At 41.8% G+C, this 21,521-nt stretch overlaps 1 protein-coding gene across 7 annotated transcripts in view; it reads right to left on the reverse strand.

Annotated features, from left to right (window-relative positions):
• The window catches only part of REPS2 (RALBP1 associated Eps domain containing 2), a 233,760-nt gene that overhangs the window by 136,562 nt on the left and 75,677 nt on the right, over positions 1 to 21,521 (reverse strand). For 4 of the 7 annotated variants that reach the window (XM_027095712.1, XM_027095713.1, XM_027095709.1 and 1 more), the window contains exons 3-5: positions 19,057 to 19,205; positions 16,301 to 16,427; positions 5,869 to 5,966 (exon numbers count right to left, since the gene is read on the reverse strand). In XM_027095712.1, the coding sequence (XP_026951513.1) occupies positions 5,869 to 5,966; positions 16,301 to 16,427; positions 19,057 to 19,205 (374 nt within the window). The remainder of the gene's footprint in view (positions 1 to 5,868; positions 5,967 to 16,300; positions 16,428 to 19,056; positions 19,206 to 21,521) is intronic. The other 3 variants (XM_027095714.1, XM_027095710.1, XM_027095715.1) reach the window with 2 other exon arrangements.

Genomic DNA, 21,521 nt, shown 5'->3' on the forward strand with positions numbered 1-21,521 from the left:
CCTCCTGGATCATCCCCCTGGGCTGAGCATCAGGGAAGGGAACCACAGAGGCTGGGGCAGGACCTGGTGTGCCCTACTTGCTTCCTGCTTCTTTCTGCTCCAAACTCGGAGCACCAGCTCCCTTATGACTCAACTCTCAGCCACCTCACTTCATCCCACCCCAATCCTTCGCCACAGTAATCTCTAGTTTCTAGTCTCCTTGTCCTCCTGGCATGCTGGTCCAGTCTACCTATAAAATAGCTTTCCCACCACAGAAAGTTCTCTCAGTGCAGTGTCAGCCTCCCAGAAAGACTGTTTCTCCCTGTTCCCATCAAAACTCTTAGAATGAACAATTCACTTGTGGTGACTATCAATTCTCTCCGGATTTATGCCAACACCACTCCAACAGAGCGTGGGGGTATTCATTTCTTTCACCACCCATGACACGGTCTTTGCTATTTAGATCCACACCAAAAGGACCAAAGGAGCAGACAGTACCCATCTCTGGCCATAAGTACCTATGGGGTAGGGTAGGGGGGCACGGCAAGAAATTGAGATTGACTGAGAATGAGGGGAAAAAGGAGACAACTAAGTTAAATACATGTTTTTCAAGTTGCAGACTTTTAGATTTATATGGTGGCTGGCTACCAATGTCTAACAACTCCTCCTATACCTGTTCATCAGAAAACTTTCACTGAAAACATAGCCAAACCCCCAATTAGAATGGCACGATGATAAAGTTCTCTAAATTCTGTTTGTCATTATTTTGTCTTTGAAATAAGAAGAGCACCAAGTATTGAGAATTTGCCCCCAAAAGACTGTTAAGTTCATCCTTCCATAAAGAGAAAAAAAAAATCACAGCATGTATGTTTTGGGTTTAAAAAGTAAGTGTGGAAAAAAAAAAAGTAAGTGTGTTTGGTTTAAAATAAAAGATATTTTTTAGTGGGATCTGGCTGGAAGGAAATTGCATTTCCCAAACCAGTCTCCCTAAAACCAGGTAAAGGTATACTGCATATATTAGATATATAAGAATACCTGTATTTGCTCATATACGCATAAAACATTCCCAGGATAATACAAAACAAACAGACCACACTGGCTGCCTTTGGGAAGGAAAACCAAGAAAGATCAGACGCCCATCCCTCCAGCTGATCCTCACGGATAAATGAGCAGACGAGCAATGAACTGCTTTTTAAGAATGAAAATACGTTAACCTCACACGTACAAGAAATATTAGAAAGTTCTCACACTTCGTGTTATCAATGGAGAAAAAGCATAGATGAATTGAGACAAAGGAGAAAACCCAGAAGATAAGACCAAGGCTGAAGAGTAAGGTTCCCATGCAGAGAACACTGACTGTGTGGGAAACACTGGGCAGCTGTGCGGGGCCTGCTGTGGCTACGGGGGTGCGCAGGGGCCCGACACCAGCGCCCCAAGAGCCGCGGGTGATCTGCTGGGAGCAGTGGGCAGAGAGGGACAGGCTTCAATCAAGGGGGCAGGAGGATCACATTCGTGTTTTTTAGGATGATTTTTGTCCAAGACGAGGATAACGGATTTGAAGAGGCCAGTGGTGGAAGCAGGAAGAAAGAGTCAGAGGCTGACAGATTAGATTAGGTGACAGAGGGCAGCATGAACTGAGGAAGTGCAGAGAAACAGACAATGGAGAGAGGTATTTAGAAAGTGATATGGCTAGTACTCAGTAGCCGATGGGCAGACGGGATGAGAGTGGCATGAGAAACAGCCAGCCGTGTACTGGCCCACGTGCCAGGGGCGTGGAGCCAGGGGCGGGAGGGTGAGAACTGCTTTTGTGGGAAAAGACATGTTTAAAGTGACAGTGGGGGGACTTCCCTGGTGGTCCAGTGGCTGAGACTCCATGCTCCCAATTCAGGGGTCCCATTTCAATCCCTGGTCGGAGAACTAGATCCCACATGCATGCCGCAATGAAGAGTTCGCATGCCGCAACTATCATTTAAAAAAAAAAAAAAAAGGATCCCACATGCCACAACGAAGATTCCGCACGTGGCAACAAAGATCCCACGTGCTGCAACTAAGACCTGGGGCAGCCAAATAAATAAATAAATAAATATTTAAAAAACAAAAAAAAGTGACAGTGGGACATTCAAGTGAAGACATCTGGCAGGTGGTGAGATGTGGCCATCAGGCTCCATGTAGCTAAATAGTAACAGAGTGAGAACTAGACCCAGGGATCCCCAACACGCAAGGGGCAGGTGAAGGAGGGAAATTGAAATAAAAAGCTTAGGAAGAGGCAGTCACAGAAGCAGGAGACAAACCAGGAGAGGACAATGGGAGCAGGAGGGTCAATTCTAAACCCACGCCAGCAAAATCACAAACGACTACGTGACGTACGTGGTTAGGATCACTTGTGAACAGTAAACCACAAAATGACCTATCAACACACCACGACAGAGAAGCAGGGAAGATTATTTACCATTTCTTTACACACCACTGTCAACCACCCACCAACATAGGATGTGCTCAGTATCTGAAATTTCAAGGGGAAAAACATCCAACACCTGAACGAAAAAATCAAAAGTGCGAAAATACTAAGACCGTTCATTCCAATGGCTGGGACTGAATTCCACATAAGCACCTCTGAAATGCCAAGCCCATGAGCTGCAACACTGCTGACTCAGAGTCCCTAAAAGCCTTCCCCCGTTCCCAGAGGCCACCCCTCTTCCAATCAGGCAGGAAGGACTTGAATACAAGGCCACAGAGGAAGCTAGGACAGAGCGAGGCTGCCATCAGCCCAAGCGCATGGCAACATGGGGAATGAGTGACCCCAGCCCAGCCTGGCATCACACCCAATCCCTATTAATCCCCTACCACCAAAATCTTCCACTTTACATCCTCTCATCTACATGGCTAACTCAGGTTGGCATTTTGCTGTCTGGGACATGGAGTTCAACCAAACCAAGCTGAAAGGAGTAAGAAGGAAACCTAAGAACTGAAGAAAGAAAAACACATCAGCCATGAAAACCACAGACTGCTGTCCCGAAAAAGGCCCCTTGCTCTCATCTTAAACAGAAGGCAATGCTCCAAACAGGAGGGGGGACCTACACTGACACCAAACAAACATTAAGGGAATCAGACTGCTGCAGAGTATTACAATGGTCTGTTAAATCCATTCCAGCTCATTCGTGTTACAGAAAAGAGAAGGAACTTGCCCAAGGGCATGCAGAGTCTGCCTGGACCTGGGTGAGAACGTGTCTGGCTTTTCTGCACAATCCCATGAGTCCTTCTAATGGCCATTGGCTGCCAAATACTTCTATCCAGCCCCAGCTCTCCCCAGAGCTCCAGCCCCATATATCCTACCAACTCCTTGACACGTCCTCTTGGCTGTCTCTAAAGCTCAAATTCCAATATGCAACACCGATCTCATGATCTTGCCTCAATACTCCCAACACTAGCTTTTCATTCAGGGCTTCTAGGCTTAACAGATGACATCACCATCCATGCGGTTCCTGAGACAAAGGCCAGGAAATCGTGTCCAGTGTTTGAACTCTAGCCCTACCAGTTCCTAGCTGTGATCCAAGGCAAACTAAGTAAGGTCTTTATACTTCAGGTTTTGTCATCTGAAAAATGGGATAATGACAGGAATTACCTCATAAGATAGCTCTGAGCACTGCAAGAGAGGTGTGTATAAAGTGCTAAGCTCATAGAAAACATCTTTGTACGCACAGCTCCCTCTATCCTCTTGCCTGCTCTCCCCCGCCCCACCCCCCACCTGGTTAACATGGTTCAACGCTTTCCCTTTCAGCTGGAGTGTGACTCCCCTCTGCAAGCCTTCCTTGATCAGCCCCTGCCTGCCAAGGCCAGGACCTAACTTCCCGCCGCCATTTTTCATCCTCAAACCACACTGTAATTTCCACTCACCACATATCATAATTATATATTTACTTTGTGATGGTCTGATCAATGGCCATCTCCTCCAAGAGTCTATAAGCTCCATGAGGGCAGGGACTGGATGTGTTATACCTCATTTTTGTATTCTCAACACAATACCTGGCACTTAATAGGTATTTAGTAAACATTAGTTGCTTGAAGCGCTCAAGAAGCACGTTTACCAGCAGAAAAACGGACCTAGAGATTAGAAGAGAAGTCCCAGGTCACCAGTCCAAGTGAGAGCCCATGGCCATCTCAGCCAGGTGGCTACGCAGAAGGGGCCCAGTGAGCCCCATCCAACCACGGCGAGGTTCGGGATTTACTGCTTGTTTGACCGTCATTCTAACAGTTCAGGATGTGGTCTCCACAGCACTAGAACAGACTCTGTAGAAACATGCATGGCCACACCTCACAGATTTTTTACATGAATCCCAGTCCCTCCGATACCTTTCCTAATGTAACCATCACTCCACAGTGGGTGTGATTCTCATGTTTAAAAACACGTATTTTTGTACCACAGGACCTCTAAATGCAGCCAACTACTCCATCTGCGGCTCAGCTGAAGAAACAACTGTCTGTTCCAACTTGGGGGTAAAACTGAGCTCTACTGGACCTAGGTACCAATAAGGGAATTTCAGGAATATTTTTACTACACCCTATGTTTATTTATACAGCAACTCTAGAACCTAGCCTCCTTGTAACATGGGACTCTAATGTATATAGGAAAGTATTTGAAAGAGCAGGTTTTGACATTGGGCAGGCCTGGTTCGAATTCTGGCTCTGCCACTTACTAGTTATGAATGAAACCTTAGACCCATGACTTGACCTCTCTCGGCCAGTTACCTCATCTATACTAAGAGATACAACAATACCTAGATCTGATAGTTGGAGGAAGAATTATACACAAATACACAGCATATGACTGAATTATCTACCACCTTTAAGAAAATTCTTTGTACACAGAGTTCTACCTCAGAAGTTAAGTTCTGTACCACGCCTAACACAGAGCCGCATCCCCAGAGGCTATAAAGTGAACACCTCAATCTCCCTTTGCCTTGTTTATTCTCTTCTAGAATACCAGCCCACTTCTTTATGGGACTATCTGACATCACCGGTCTACTGTGAGAAATCCCTGAGCATAAATGATCCTTCTTCCTAAGCTGGACAATTGAAATGTTATACAAACCACCCTACTTCCTCTTGTCTTTAGAATCAAACAGCCAATCCAGTTTTCTCAGGGTTTTTCTCATGCTGACATACACATACACCCTTTTTTGGGACTATGACTTCACCAGCATAGGACTCAGAAATACTACACAAGATAACAGTTGCAGACATGGGGAAAAAATAAGAGCTCTTTATCCAAAGGAAACACTGGAGAAAGGAAAGCTGAAATTTGCTAAGTTGTGGTGTAGCCAGGAGAAACTGGGAGATCACTTGTGCTTCTGCCATATGGTATCGATTACAAACAGGAAACTAGTTGCTGCCACTTGTAAAATAACTGTTCTCCAAACAGCATTGAACTAGGCACTGAGAGAAAATACAGGAGAACCACCTCTGCCTTCCAAAGCTTGCAGTATAACTGGAGGCACAAAACAAAATGGGCAATAGCGAACTATGCACTGAATAAGTAATATTAAAGAATAAGGCAGAGATAAGATAGGCTGTTTTGGAAAAAGTAGAGGCCTCCTGAAGGAGGTGCCTACTGATTAAGCAGATAAAGGTGGAAGGGCATGTTAGACATACCAAAGACTAAGAACCAGCCCGGATTAGTCTAGAGACACTGAGAAGGGGAGAAACACACACAGTAGAAACGATTTAGGAAAATACATAAGCAACAGAACAAGAAGTACAATATTTGCATTAGGGGGCAGTTTTATGTCCTGCTTACAAAAACAAAACAAACAAACAAACAAAAACAGGGCCATCAAGAAGCCATACCCCCGAAGTCTCCCACTGGCATAACCCCACAGCAGCGTCACTTACCCGGATAAGGGAAGCCTGATGCCGAAGGGGTTTGGCTCCTGGGCCCCCCAACGAGGGTCCCTCAGGCTGGACAAGGGGCTGTCTAGCTTCATAAGGAGCTGAAACAGCAGGAGGGAAAGTCAGCATGGTAGACAAAGATTCCACCCAAAAATTATGATTTCACACACAAATTGCTACAGTGTCTGCTTTTCAGGGAAGAATTAGCAAAAGAATTAGAGTTTACAGGGATAGGGCAACCTAAGACAAACAAACCTTGGTGCCCCTGGGTACAATTTAACTGAACAATCTAAAGACGGTCACCCAATTCATGATAAGGCAGGAAAATATTTATATCAGGTTAAGATTAGGAATAAATTAGAAAGGTAGAATGGTGTGAATCTAAACTGGGATAAAAAATAATGAGAGTAGTTAGAAAAGTGCCATGGGCTTCCCTTGTGGCGCAGTGGTTGAGAGTCCGCCTGCTGATGCAGGGGACACGGGTTCGTGCCCCGGTCCGGGAAGATCCCATGTGCCGCGGAGCGGCTGGGCCCGTGAGCCATGGCCGCTGAGCCTGCGCGTCCGGAGCCTGTGCTCTGCAACGGGAGAGGCCACAGCAGTGAGAGGCCCGCATACCGCAAAAAAAAAAAAAAAAGAAAAAAAAAAAGAAAGAAAGAAAAGTGCCATGTTTTAAGGGTTCAAATTCTAAATATAAGGTAAATTCTACATATACTCTGCTATTTAAAAGGCTTCCATTCATCATCCACACCCCCAAAGAAGAAAAGGAATATGCATTTTGAACATTAAGAATCAACATTGTCATTTATTTTGTTTTATTTTGTTAATACTTTTTTTAAAATTTATTTATTTGACTGTATTGGGTCTTCCTTGCTGCACGCAGGCTTTCTCTAGTCGCGGCGAGCGGGGGCTACTCTTCGTTGCGGTGCATGGGCTTCTCATTGTGGTGGCTTCTCTTGTTGAGGAGCACGGGCTCTAGGCGCGTGGGCTTCAGTAGTTGTGGCACGTGGGCTCAGTAGTTGTGGCTCCTGGGCCCTAGAGTGCAGGCTCAGTAGTAGTGGCGCATGGGCTTAGTTGCTCCGCGGCATGTGGGATCTTCCCGGACCAAGGCTTGAACCCGTGTCCCCTGCATTGGCAGGCGGATTCTTAACCGCTGCGCCACTAGGGAAGCCCCTATTTTGTTTTATTTTTGAAAATAAATGCCACTGTTATCTTTTCCTTAACGGAAAGAATGTAAAACCAAGTAGAGAAAACTACAAAAAGGAATAAATGCATTTTATATTTATTATCTTATCACTTAATAACCAAACTAAAAATAATTTTGCTACCTTTAAGAAAAGGTTTTAAGCCACCAAAATGAATGCATTTTTTTCATTCCTTTTATTTCCAGAACACTTAATAACAACCTTGCCAATATGGTAGGAAAAGTTAAATGTAACCAGGTAGTATTCAGCTCCAACAGAAAGGAGAAATTATCACTTAAAATGAAACCATTTCTGATCTCTGTGGGTTAACAGTTCAGGTTTTTGGAAGTATATAAACAAGTAAAATGCCTTTTTTCTGTAGCTTCTTATAAATAAAATTAGGTAGAGACAGCAGAGCAGCCTATTATGGCATCACCTTCAGCGTACTTTGAACTTTTTAAAATAAAGAAGGTATAACAGCACGTTAAGAACAACAAACCACTCTTGGCTCACAACTGCTCTTTGTATTTCCTCCAAGGAACTGGAACACAGTATTATAACACATTAAATTACATTAAAACATCAAAATCACTGCCTGGCAAACCATGACATGGATTTCCTGACCCTGCTAAGAATGTATTAAAAATACAAAACCTGCAAAAGAAACATACACAGAGAACACACAGTCCAAATCTTAAATAAGCCTCACATGGTAAGCAGGTGCTGCCCTCAAAGAAGGATTTTTAAGATCATTCCATTTAGATGGAACATCAAATTTAACTCCTGTCAGGAGGCTTGAACCACAGCAAACTGTACCACGGCTGCGATACCAGTGGTCATGAGCTTCTCCTGGGAAGCTGACCTCACATGCCTCTGCCTCTGGCTCCCCTCAGAGGGAGGGAGCTTCTACTGCTCAGGAGGGACACGTGTGGAGGGAGGGCGCCTGGCCCATGGCTCCAGTCCCTCACCAACAAGGGTCTTCCTTCCCTTGGAAGAGACAAACACATCTTATCAATAAAGCCTGAACACTCAGCCGCATGGTGGGTCATTTTTGGAGAAGCCTGGCCTCAATGGCAAATTTTCTCTTCCTACTCCTGTGGGAAGCCTGAGTTGTCCACACCTGCCTGTGACTGGAAAGATGAGTGTCTAAAGCCCTCTGGTCGCAAATCTTAGACACGTGCTCCAATCAGCTCTACTGGTACCACAGCTGGTATTCAGGCCACCATCAGTCTGACTCCTGCCTCGCTCCTCAACTAAAGCTGAACTCAGGAGGTAAAAAGGTAAAAGGTAAAAGGCTCGTTGCCTCTACTCTCCTTCCTCCCAAATAAAGCCTGAAACATGCAACTCAATGCAAAATAAACAATTCTTAGATCCCCTTATAAGAGGCTGAATAAGGAACTAGAAGTACCACCTTTCTCCAAGGGGAGGAGTATAAAATGAACCCTAAAGATTTCATCACTCTGAGATTCGTGTCAAACTAGAACAGAGACCACAACTAACTGCCCCATAAAGACTCCCCATCTGCAGTCACCCAATGAATGATATCCAGAAGGTGACTTTCAAGAATACTTAAGAGCTTCAAAAATAAAACGGAGGCTTCCCTGGTGGCGCAGTGGTTGAGAGTCCACCTGCCAATGCAGGGGACACGGGTTCGTACCCTGGTCCGGGAAGATCCCACATGCCGCGGAGCGGCTGGGCCCGTGAGCCATGGCCGCTGAGCCTGCGCGTCCAGAGCCTGTGCTCCGCAGCGGGAGAGGCCACAACAGTGAGAGGCCTGCGTACCGCAAAATAAATAAATAAATAAATAAATAAATAAATAAATAAATAAATATAAATAAAACGGGTGCCAGATTCTAGAGACACAAAAGGAAATATGAGGGAATATCTGAGCACCTACAATGTGCCACGAGTTATGCTAGGAACAGATGTTTATATAACATTCCTCGTTTCATCCACAGAGCAAACCTCTGAGGCAGAGATTATTCCATTTCACAGATAAGGGAAACTGAGGCTGAGAAAAGCAAAATACCCATAGTCACAGAGGCTAGAAATGGACAGAAATTAGAAATGTAGGCCCACTAAGTCTACCTTTAGGCCCAGGAGACGGACATCACAGCCCATGCTCTTAAGTGAGAAGATACCTAGAATTGATACATCAGAATAAGATGTATAAGAAAAAGTAGAACAGACATTGATTTTAAGATAAGACATTAGATATCAGAAGAAACAGGTTATAAGAGTCAAAAGTAGTTGCCTCTGCCTAGAAGGAACATACCTCAATGTAATAAAGCTCATATAAGACAAACGCACAGCTAACATCATACTCGATGGTGAAAAGCTGAAAGCATTTCCTCTAAGATCAGGAACAAGACAAGGATGCCCACTCTCACCACTTTTATTCAACATAGTTTTGGAAGTCCTAGCCATAGCAATCAGACAACAAAAAGAAATAAAAGAAATCCAAATTGAAAAGGAAGAAGTAAAACTGCCGCTGTTTGCAGATGACATGATACTATACAGAGAAAATCCTAAAGCTGCCACCAAAAAACTATTAGAGCACATTAGTGAATTCAGTAAAGTAGCAGGATACAAAATTAATATGAAGAAATCTGTTGCATATCTATACACTAACAAAGAAGTATCAGAAAGAGAAATTAAGGAAACAATCCCATTTACCATCACATCAAAAAGAATAAAATACCTAGGAATAAACCTACCTAAGGAGGCAAAAGACATGTACTCAGAAAACTATAAGACACTGATGAAAGAAAACGGAAGACGACACAAACAAATGGAAATATATACCATGTTCTTGCACTGGAAGAATCAATACTGTTAAAATGACTACACTACCCAAGGCAATCTACAAATTCAATGCAATCCCTATCAAATTACCAATGGATTTTTCACAGAACTAGAACAAAATTTTTTTTTAATTTGTATGGAAACAAAGACCCCGAACAGCCAAAACAATCTTGAGAAAAAAGAATGGAGCTGAAGGGCTTTCCTGGTGGCACAGTGGTTAAGAATCTGCCTGCCAATGAAGGGGACATGGATTCGAGCCCTGGTCTGGGAAGATCCTGTATGCCGTGGAGCAACTATGCCTGTGCGCCACGACTACTGAGCTTGCGCTCTAGAGCCCGCGAGCCACAGCTACTGAGCCCTCGCACCTAGAGCCTGTGCTCTGCAACAAGAGAAGCCACCGCAATGAGAAGCCCATGCACCGCAACAAAGAGCAGTCCCCACTCGCCGCAGCTAGAGAAAGCCCGCGTGCAGCAACAAAGACCCATTGCAACCAAAAATAAATAAATAAATGTATTTTTTTAAAAAGAATGGAGCTGGAGGAATCACACGTCCTCACTTTAGACTATACCACAAAGCTACACTCATCAAAACAGTATGGTACTGGCACAAAAACAGACACATAGATCAATGGAACAGGATAGAGAGCCCAGAAATAAACCCATGCACATATGGTCAATTAATCTACGACAAAGGAGGCAATAATATACAGTGGAGAAAAGACAGTCTCTTCAATAAGTGGCGCTGGGGAAAGTAGACAGCTACCTGTAAAAGAATGAAATTAGAACATTCTCTAACACCATACACAAAAATAAACTCAAAATGGATTAAAGACCTAAATATAAGACCAGATACTATAAAACTCCTAGAGGAAAACATAGGCAGGACACTCTGACATAAATCAGAGCAATATATTTTTGGATCTGTCTCCTAGAGTAATGAAAACAAAAATTTTAAAATGGGACCTAATTAAACTCAAAAGCTTTTGCACGGCAAACGAAACCATAAACAAAATGAAAAGACAACCTGTGGAATGGGAGAAAATATCTGCAAACAATGTGACTGACAAGGGCTTAATTACCAAAATACACAAATAGCTCATACAGCTCAATATCAAAAAAACAAACAACTCAATAAAAAAATGGGCAGAAGACCTAAATAGACATTTTTTCCAAAGAAGACAAACAGATGGCCAACAGGCACATGAAAAGATACTCAATATCGCTAATTATTAGAGAAATTCAAGTCAAAACTACAATGAGGTATCACCACACACTGGTCAGTATGGCCATCATCAGAAAGGCTACAAATGGGGCTTCCCTGGTGGTGCAGTGGTTGAGAGTCCACCTGCCGATGCAGGGGACGTGGGTTTGTGCCCCGGTCCGGGAAGATCCCACATGCCGCAGAGCGGCTGGGCCCGTGAGCCATGGCCGCTGAGCCTGCGCGTCCGGAGCCTGTGCTCCGCAACGGGAGAGGCCACAACAGTGAGAGGCCTGCGTACCGCAAAAAAAAAAAAAAAAAAGGAAGTCTACAAATAATAAATGCTGAAGAGGGTGTAGAGAAAAGGGAACCCTCCTACACTGTTGGTGGGAATGTAAATTGGTACAGCTACTATGGAGAACAGTATGGAAGTTCCTTAAAAAATTAAAAATAGAGTTGCCATATGCTCCTGCAATCCCACTCCTGGGCATATATTTGGACAAAAGTCTAATTTGAAAAGATACATGCACCCCATTGTTCAAAGCTGCACTATTCACAACAGCCAAGACATGGAAGCAACCTAAATGTCCATCAACAGATGACTGGATAAAAAAAGATGTGGTGTGTATATTTATATATATATATACACACATATACATACAATGGAATATTTACCCATAAAGAAGAATGAAATAATGCCATTTTCAGCAACATGGATGGACCCAGAGATTATCATATTAAGCAAAGTAAGTCAGAGAAAGAAAAATATATTACTTATATGTGGAATCTAAAAAAGTGATACAGGACTTCCCTGGGGGTACAGTGGTTAACACTCCGCACTTCCACTGAAGGGGACGCGAGTTCAATCCCTGGTTGAGGAATTAAGATGCCACATGCTGTGTGGAGAGGCCAAAAAATAAATAAATAATAAATAAATAAATAAGTGTTTACAAAACAGAAATAGACTCACAGACATAGAAAGCAAACTTATGGTTACCAAAGGGCAAAGGAGGGGAGGAATAAATTTGGAATTTGGGATTAACAGATACTACTGTATATAAGATAGATAAACAACAAGGACCTACTGCATAGCACAGGGAACTGTATTCAATATCTTGTGATAACCTATAATGGAAAAGAATCTGAAAAAGAATACATATACATATATGTATAACTGATTCACTTTGCTGTACACTGAAACATTGTGAATCAACTGTACTTCAGTTAAAAAAATAAACAATTTTTAAAAAAGGATAGAAAGTAGTTGCCTCTGGAGACCAGAAACAGGTTGAGTGGGAAGAAGTATTACTGCGATTTAAACATCATCTTTTAAAATATAGATAAAATACAGATGGCAGTATCTGCCTCTGAGGGTTGTGGTAAGTAGAAAATAGTGCACATAAAGAACTCTGAACAATGCCTGACACGTAAGTCTTACCCAATGAGCATAAGCTATAGATACATCCAGCAAAGGAAGCTAGCAGGAGCCCAGAAGAGAGGCAGAAGAGAGGCTCTGAATCACAGACTGGTCCAAAGATGCTCAGTCTGATTTAAAACATACACATACACCCCATTAGCCAGGAATCATGGCAGGGTCTTGGACAGAGAACAACCCCAGAAAAATGTATTCCTAGAAAATTGTCCTAGCAGCTAAGCTGCTTTCTGAAAATGCATAAATCCAAGTTTAAGGATCATGATGTAGGAAGGGGCAACAGAAACTTAGAAAACAACGTTTCAAGAACAAAAGAGTGCCCACAAGGAGATGTCACTTCACATGTAATAGAATAGCTAAGATTAAAAACACTGAAGAAAGAAACTAGAGTACCAACTGCTGGCAAGGAGCACTGAACTCTCATATATTGCCAGTGGGAGTATGCAGCCACTTGGTGAAACTCGGGCAGTTTCTTATACACCTACCCTAAGGTGCAGTAATTCCACTCCCAGGTGTCAGGAAAATGACAACAATGTCACAAAAAGACACACACAAATGTTCATAGCATCCTTATTCATAACAGCCAAACCCTGGAAATAACCTAAATGTCCATCAACAGAAGAATGGATCGTCACACCATGATACATTCATACAATGGAACAATACTGGGTAATACAAAGGAACAAACTATTGAGATACAACACCATGGAGAATCTTAACCACTATGCTGAGGGAAAGACACCCGAGAGTACAGTCATTCAATATGATTCCATTTATATGAGGTTCTAGAAAAAGCAAAACTAGCCTACGATGATAAAAATCAGAACTATGCTTGCACTGGGGGGGCACGGGCGGGGAGGGAGTGACTGGAAAGGGGCATCTCTGAGGTGATGGAAATGTTGGTTTTAATGTCAAGCAGACTACTTTTTTACTGAAGTATAGCTGATTTACAATATTAATTTCAGCATAGTGATTCAATATTTTTATAGATTATATTCCATTTAAAGTTATTATAAAATAATAGCTGTATTTCCCTGTGCTGCACAATATATCCTTGTAGCTTATGTATTTCCTACATAGTAGTTTGTACCTCTTAGTCCCCTACTCCCCCACCCTGCAACCACTAGTTTGTTCTCTATATCTGTGAGTAGGTTTCTGTTTTGTTATATTTATTCATCTATTTTATTTTTTAGATACCACATATAAGTGATAACATACAGTACTTGTCTTTCTCTGTCTGACTTATTTCACTAAGCGTAATTCCCTTTTTAGGTCCATCCACATTGCTACAAATGGCAGAATTTCATTCTTTTCTATGGCTGAGTAATATTCTATTGTGTGTGTGTATGTACGTGTATCTTCTTTCTTCATTCATCTGTTGATGGACACTTAGGTTGTTTCCATACCTTGGCTATAGTAAATAATGCTGCTATGAACACTGGGGTCCATGTATTTTTTCAAATTTGTGCTTTCATTTTCTTCAGATATATACTCAGGGGTGGAATTGCTGGATCATATAGTAGGGAAATATTTTATTCATGATCAAAATGGTGGATACATGAGTATATCCATTTGTTAAAACTCAAATTGAAGATTTTATTTTATTTTAAAGAGTTCTTTTTTGATATGGACCTTTTTTTTTGTTTTAATTTTTGGCTGTGTTGGGTTTTTCTTGCTGTGTGCAGGCTTTCTCTAGTTGCGGCGAGCGGGGGCTACTCTTCGTTGCAGTGCGCAGGCTTCTCATTGCGGTGGCTTCTCTTGTTGCAGAGCACAGGCTCTAGGCACATGGGTTTCAGTAGCTGTGGCCCGCAGGCTCAGTAGTTGTGGCTCGCGGGCTCTAGAGCGCAGGCTCAGTAGTTGTGGCGCATGGGCTTAGTTGCTCTGCAGCATGTGGGATCTTCCCGGACCAGGGCTCGAACCCGTGTCCCCTGGATTGGCAGGCAGATACTTAAGCACTGCGCAACCAGGGAAGTCCTGATGTGGACCATTTTTAAAGTCTTTATTGAATTTGTTACAATATTGCTTCTGTTTTATGTTTTGGGGTGGTTTTTTTTGGTTTTTTGTTTTGTTTTGTTTTGGCCCCAAGGCATATGGGATCTTAGCTCCCTGACCAGAGATCAAACCCGCACCCCTGCACTGGAGGGCGAAGTCTTAACCACTGGACCGCCAGGGAAGTCCCTCAAGTTGAAGATTTTAAATGTGTGCATTTTATCACATGTAAATTTTACCTCACTTTTTTTTTAAAAAGGGCTAAGAAAGAATGAAAGCATGGAAAACCTTGACACACGCGCTAAAAGAGCGAAGGAGAGAAGCAGGTCATTTCCTTGCCACTGGGGGAATGAAAGCCCAATTTGAATGGAATGAGGAGAAAATGGAGCATGAAGCAGAGAGAGCTGGTACAGACAAGTTTTTTAAGGAATATCAGAAAAAAAGAGTAGAACCTGGTGACTCGGTAGAACAAAAAACGACTCACCTGTGAATTAAAATCCAAAAACTAGACACCATGCTAGGCATAGTACTCCAATTTCCAAACCCAGATGAAATTAAGGAAAAAAAACCCACTTCTAAAAATAGGGAAATTCGGCAGGAGAGACTATAAGGAAAATGAAGAATTCTCAACCCCGTTTTGTTTCAGACACCAATGGGACACTCAGGTTCCAGGGGAGTGATTTTTCGTTCCTATCCCCCAACAACGTTATCTTGCATTTGCATAGGATTCAATTTCCAATCAGATTTTATACTCATGTTCTCGCTTATCCTCACAACACCCCTATAGGATACTATTACTCCATTTAAAAAGAGGAGAGGAAAATCATGGTTCAGAGCAGTAAGTGGCTTGCCCACGGTCACATAGCTAGTCACATAAACCCTCACCTTCTGATTCCAATCAAAAGATTTTTCCATCATGCTACACCTGCTTCTCTCGGCAAGATTATAGTCTCTCTTCAGTCCAGCCTAGCACACATTTTTTTTTAAAATCTGTTTCCCTCTAGAAGTCACCACTATTTTCAATGCAGCAAAAACCTGCAGAAACTGGGTCACTTTCAGTTACAGCTCACAGAATTTTAAAAAAAGGCGGGGAGGGGGGGAGTTATGGATATCCAATTCTAGAATACCTTTAATTGGTCATATCTTAAGCTAGGAACCTGAGCCCCACAAGGACAAGATGCTGCCGTGAATTTATGGAGCTTTAAGCATTGCAGCCAGGGAGTCAACTCTGCAAGTCATTCTCAGAAGCAAGTTACGTATTCTACCACTAACATGGCCAGCACAGTGCAAATGTGAGCAAGCAGGCAACCCCACAACTGGGCACTTCACACACCTGAGCACGATGCCTCCCCTGGCATTTCCCTTATTCTTAGTCCCAAACACAAGAGCTAAATATTTTCATTTATGTGCTCAGTCTTTAAAGGTTGAATCAACTCTTCTGCAGAGTTCTATTTTTTAAGTAGTTTCATAAGAGCAGTTATCATATAAATATGTTTGGTGGCTTTGCAGAAAGGAATAACTATTCCAAAACAATACAAATCCTTCATGTGCTATGTTCCTGTGTAACGAAACTTGTATATGAAGGATTAAATCATCTAAATCATTATCTACAAGTCTAAAGATGAACTAGTTTGTAGGACAGAAAACAAGGCATTACTAACACAGATTTCATTTTATATTTTTTTTAACCTTGCTTGAGAGTATAAAATTAAATTGAGCCCTGTCTCCAAAGCCAGAGGTAATTAAGTCAGGAGACTGAGCAGCTGGTGGCGTTGCTGCCCGATAGATGAAGGAGCCTCTAAGACACTGCCTGGGACAGCTGGCCTCTTACCTGGATGCATCTGCTCCGTGCTTTTCCGCAGTTTGCTGTAGCCATGGCTCAAGGGCACCCTCTGGTAATGAGGCGGGGAAGAAGGAGGGGAGGCGAGGGGTGACATCGTGGGAGACTGCGTTTCCTGCTTCAAAGAACCAGAGCAGAGTTCAGAGACGATCACTCAAGGAGCCTGGCGCTCTGAGCTGCAGTTATGAAGTATAACGCAACTCTACTGCCAGTAAGCAGGCTGCTTTAATAAATGGAGGAGAATATTTTCTCAGAAACGCAGCTTGGTTAAAAAGCAGTGTCTGAGGATTCAGAAGTCTCCCAGAGAACAGTCTCGCCGGAGCTCAGTTACCTAAATTACTAAAACAAGCCTGAAACACTTCCAGTTACTCCAATAATATTTTCCTTGGGGAAACGAAAGACACTGATCACATGAAATAACATTCATACTCCCCAATTTTGATCTCTTCGTGAACAGATTCAATTTTCATTCATTAATAAAGGCTCCTATTTCCTGGATTTACACTTACCAAGTCTTCCAACAATGTGGCTATTTTTTTAATATTTTAAATGGTTAATGCTGAATATTCTGGGACCTGGCTAGCCAAAGTAAAATGCCAGCTTTTTTTTTTATACTGAGAAATTGCAAAACAATTCATTATGGGTAAACCACTCCAACTAGCCTATTCCTAAACACTAGGATGGAGCCTTAATAAACTACAATTCAAATCTCAACTCGAATGTGAACTTTATGTAGGACCCCAGGCAAGACAAGCAACCTTCTAACTCGGCTACTGGGTTTCCTCCTTTTTTTTTTTTTTTTTTTTTTTAATGCTACCAATAGACTGGTAACTTTGGAATACCCAAGTAATGAGGAAACAGTACTTTTCATCAATATAGAGACTACATAGGTGCTCTTAGTCAAAAATAATAATAATAATGCAATCTGAGATACTAATCAAGTACTCTTTTTCAAGTAAAAGAAAAGAATATTTGCTTTGAATTGTAAGCTCACACCCACAGACTGGGTGGGCCTAGCATAAGCCCAGACTGAAGTGAAAGGATGTGTCCTCAATCACGCAGCCAGGGGATGGGCCTGGAAAGTTCCCAGGGCATCCAACCATCCTGGGATAGTGGACCCTCATTCCTCTCCAAACGCTGGTGGGAAAACATGCCAAAGAGTATTGGCTGAAGATTCTGATACAGGCATACCTCATTTTATTGCACTTCACAGATATTACTCTTTTTTTTTTTTTAACAAATTGAAGGTTTGTGGCAACGCTGCATCGAGCAAGTCTATTGGCACCATTTTTCCAAAAGCATTTGCTCACTTCACGTCCCTGTGTCACATTTTGGTAATTCTTACAAATATTTCAAACTTTTTCATTACTATTGTATTTTTAAGGTAATCTGTGATCAGTAATCTTTGATGCTACTACTAATTGCTAAGATGACAGCAGTTTTTAGCAATATTTTTTTAATTAAGGTATATACATTGGGGGTTTTTTTAGCCCTAATGCTCTTGCACACTTAGTAGACTACAGTATAGTGTAAATGTAACTTCTGTATGCACTGGGAAACCAAAAAGTCATGTGACTCGCTTTATTGTGGCGGTCTGGAATGGAACCCGCACTACCTCCAAGGTATGCGCCTGTACACCTTTTTATCTAAATCCCTAAAAAATATAAAATAAAATCAATCAATCAATCAATCCCTGAAGAACTAGTTTAAACATATGAGAATTATGAAAGCAACAGAACATGCTACACCTAACTTAAATATGAAACTTCTGCAACGATACCTCAAATATCCAGCATTATCAGGGTGAGCCATATACATTAGTTTTCCAACTTAATCCTTTAATAACTGTCTTGCATTTGAAAACATTTTGATTGGTCTTCCTAAACATAACAGATTTCTCTTCCTTATGGAAGATACTATAATTGAATATAATTTGACTTTTCTGCATAATTCAGTATCTTATCTTCATTGGAAGTATGGGATGTACCCTGATGCCCTGAGGGTTCACTAATGTGTAAGTCTATTTTACCTCTTCTTGATAGGCTCACTCATCTGGAATTTACACTTTGGTCTCTACCAGTCACTATCTGACTATTGCAAATAGTGGTCTAATTTTAAACGCCCATCCACCCTATTCTTCTTCCGGCTACACAGGTAATGGCAGCATTTCCCAACACGGCACTCCAAACATGCTCCCCAAGAAGGGATTCCCTGGTGAAAGGAGTTTAGTACATGCCGATCTCCATGTCTCTTTATTGCAGGACTTCTCAGGGCTTTTACTGTGCTAATGTGCACTGTGAACGTCTAAGACTGAGTATTTAGCCTTTCCCCCGAGAATAGTCCATGAAGCAGCATTCTCCAAACATATTTAACCAGAGAAACCTTTTCTCCAGGTTTTTTTGGAAGAAAGGACTTATTAAACACTCCTAGAAGTTACATTTCGAAGAACCCATTTGGAGATGGTGATTAGAGACATCAAATAAGTGTGTTAAATCAGCAGCCTTACTTGAGACCCAATTCTACATTAAAGTAAGCTCTAAATGGCCCATAGGTGGCTCATGGTAATGGTAATTTCTATGCATCAGCCTCTTCTCCTTGCTACAAGGAAACTTTACTGGCTCACTTCCAAGTCTATAATTGTAACCCAGATGGTGCGATTCACTGGAAGCTTGACAGCAGCTAAGAGGCACTGCTCTGTGAGGATTCATGGTCAAAAGCAAACAGACATGCCTGATCAGACTATTTACCTGTTTATCCTCATCATCCATTCTTTTGAAGGTATTTTTTTCTGTGATTAAATATGGAATCTGAACTTTAGTTCCATGCAGCTCAGCCATGTTCCCAAACCGGATCTCAGCATCAGTTTTTGACATCATAAAGCGAGGCAGCGGCAGTTCTTTAGGAGCAGAATCAGAGAAGCTCAAGTGAGACTTTATTTGAAAACTGCAAAAAAGGGAACTCAATGGCCAAAAGATGAGTCACTTTTGAGGAAAAATTCCAGAACACTAAATATAGATTAAATTTGATTTCAACACAATAAGGACTCCTATAATAATGTCATAATAGAAAAATGCTACAGTTTAACACGGTATCCTGGCTCAACGTTTTTAAATGCTGTTGAATCATCTCAGAACAAATTCAGGTTTTGGACAGATCTCCCACTTCAGCCTTCAGTTCGGCACCAAGAAAAAGGACGTGACATCGTAGAACTCAGTATCAAGTGACAAACAGTAGCAGGCAGAACTTATATAGTGCTTATTATATGCCAGACACTGTATTAAGATCTGCAAATATTAACTCATTTAATCCTCACAACTCACTACAGTAAGATGATCATTAGCCTCCTTTTATAGATGTGGAAACAGAGCAGAAGGAGCTAAGAAGACACAGCTCATCTGTGGCAGAGCTGGCTCTTCACCAGCCAGTGCTGCTGACCTACAGAAAGGCCCCTCATTCCCAGGACAAACCTACTGCATACAACACTTTCTCACCTTATGTCACTGCTTAAACAATTTTCACACTCAATCTCCAGTTGTCTTTTCATAATGGAATAAGGAAAATGGTATAAAGTTAGAGCAATCAGTCCAACGTTCAGTCAGATTCTACTGTCAAAACCATTAGCTACACTCTACGCCACAAAGAGCTGAAACCCAACTGTCTGGTATATTTACTTAGCTTTCAAATTTCTAACAAAACTATTCTGAAAACAGAAATGATACTTTGGCACACTTCAAGTTCTCAGCACAGCAAATCACACACAACACAGCACAAGAATGCCAAAAATGGGTATAATATTCTGGATTAGGCATAATGATTTGCATCTGGATCCATTGTTCGGGATAATACTCATCAGTGTGCCTCTGCCTTCCCTTAGCTCCCTCTTCCAAAAACACAGCTGCACTTCCAATGATTGAAGCTGTGCTAAAGCCAGAAAACCTCTTAGCAACAGCAAGCAGTATCCCAGCTCCCCAGGCAAAGAAGGCCCCTGGTTCTCTAATATCCACATCATGTTTATTTTTAGTTGCTATGTCCACATTTGATTTAAAGAAGTAGGCAATATGACAAATCCCTGCGTGATCAATCAGCCAAGGGCCCAAGAGACATAAAAAGAATAACCAATCTGGGAAATTAAACCAAGACTTTCCTCCAAAGACAGGATGGCCACCATTTTTAATGTTTTACTCTTCCCTAACCATGGCAGCTCTCCAACACTCAAGGCAGGAATGGACTTCAAAAGAAAAAAGGCAAGAAAAAAGAAAGTCTAGATTCTTAGTAAATCAAATATCAGCTAATCCTATGGTTCTCTTCTCAGAAAGGTATTTGTTTCAACTCAGTCTGCAAAAAGGATCTAAAACACATGGAACGAGATCACATAAAATAACTTGCACTCTAATCTGCCCATGAGAGGATGATGCTACTTCCAAGCCCTATTTGAGGGAGAAAAGAAGTAAATGCTTGGCATTTTTAAGCTCCCTGACCAGCGTTTCACTGGTGTTCAACAGATAACTCTGGGAGCAATGGAACACAAACCCGGCTGATGAATATCAACTATTACACTAGAGCCCCCAGCTGTCCTTTAGGACACCGTCACGTCACACGCTCTCCTTCCCTGGCTATGGCATTTCTCCAAAATTGTTCACCTGGGAAAGAACCTCCCTCCCCCCGCCGGTAGCAAAAGACAAAATACAGCTGAATTTCCCTCGTACTTTCTTTGTTTACAAGGTTGTAAACAACTCTCACTTAACAGAATTGTAACCATATATAATGATATCCCTATCATTGAAAAGGTTAATGAAGGTGCTATTTTTCTTAAGCTGCTGCAAGCTTTTTTTTTTTAATGCTGCAAGCTTTTAAAAAGTGAAAAGTAAAACTCTAGTTTGTCGATGTTCAGTCTAAATGTTGTTTCCTAGTCATGTGTACACCAAATGTAACAGTGCAACTTTATTAGAAAATTAATCAATAAAGTACCTGCTATCCAGTGATTTATGTCAAGTAATCACAGGAGAAGATTTATTTGTAGTAGTTGTTTAGAATCTTTTCTCCCAAACTGAATTAACACCAAGAAACACATCAAGAGTTCAAATGAAATACTGATAAGGGCCAAGGACACCATGAGCACAGCAATCATTTGTTTCACAATGGCATCTTACGTTGTATTCTTTGAACACAGAAATGCTTTGTATATTAAATAGAAATGACTATTTTTCCCTTC

The sequence above is a fragment of the Aethalodelphis obliquidens genome, unplaced genomic scaffold (assembly GCF_003676395.1).
Source record: "Aethalodelphis obliquidens isolate GAN/ISIS:26980383/991018 unplaced genomic scaffold, ASM367639v1 scaffold94, whole genome shotgun sequence".
In the NCBI taxonomy this organism is placed as follows: domain Eukaryota; kingdom Metazoa; phylum Chordata; class Mammalia; order Artiodactyla; family Delphinidae; genus Aethalodelphis; species Aethalodelphis obliquidens.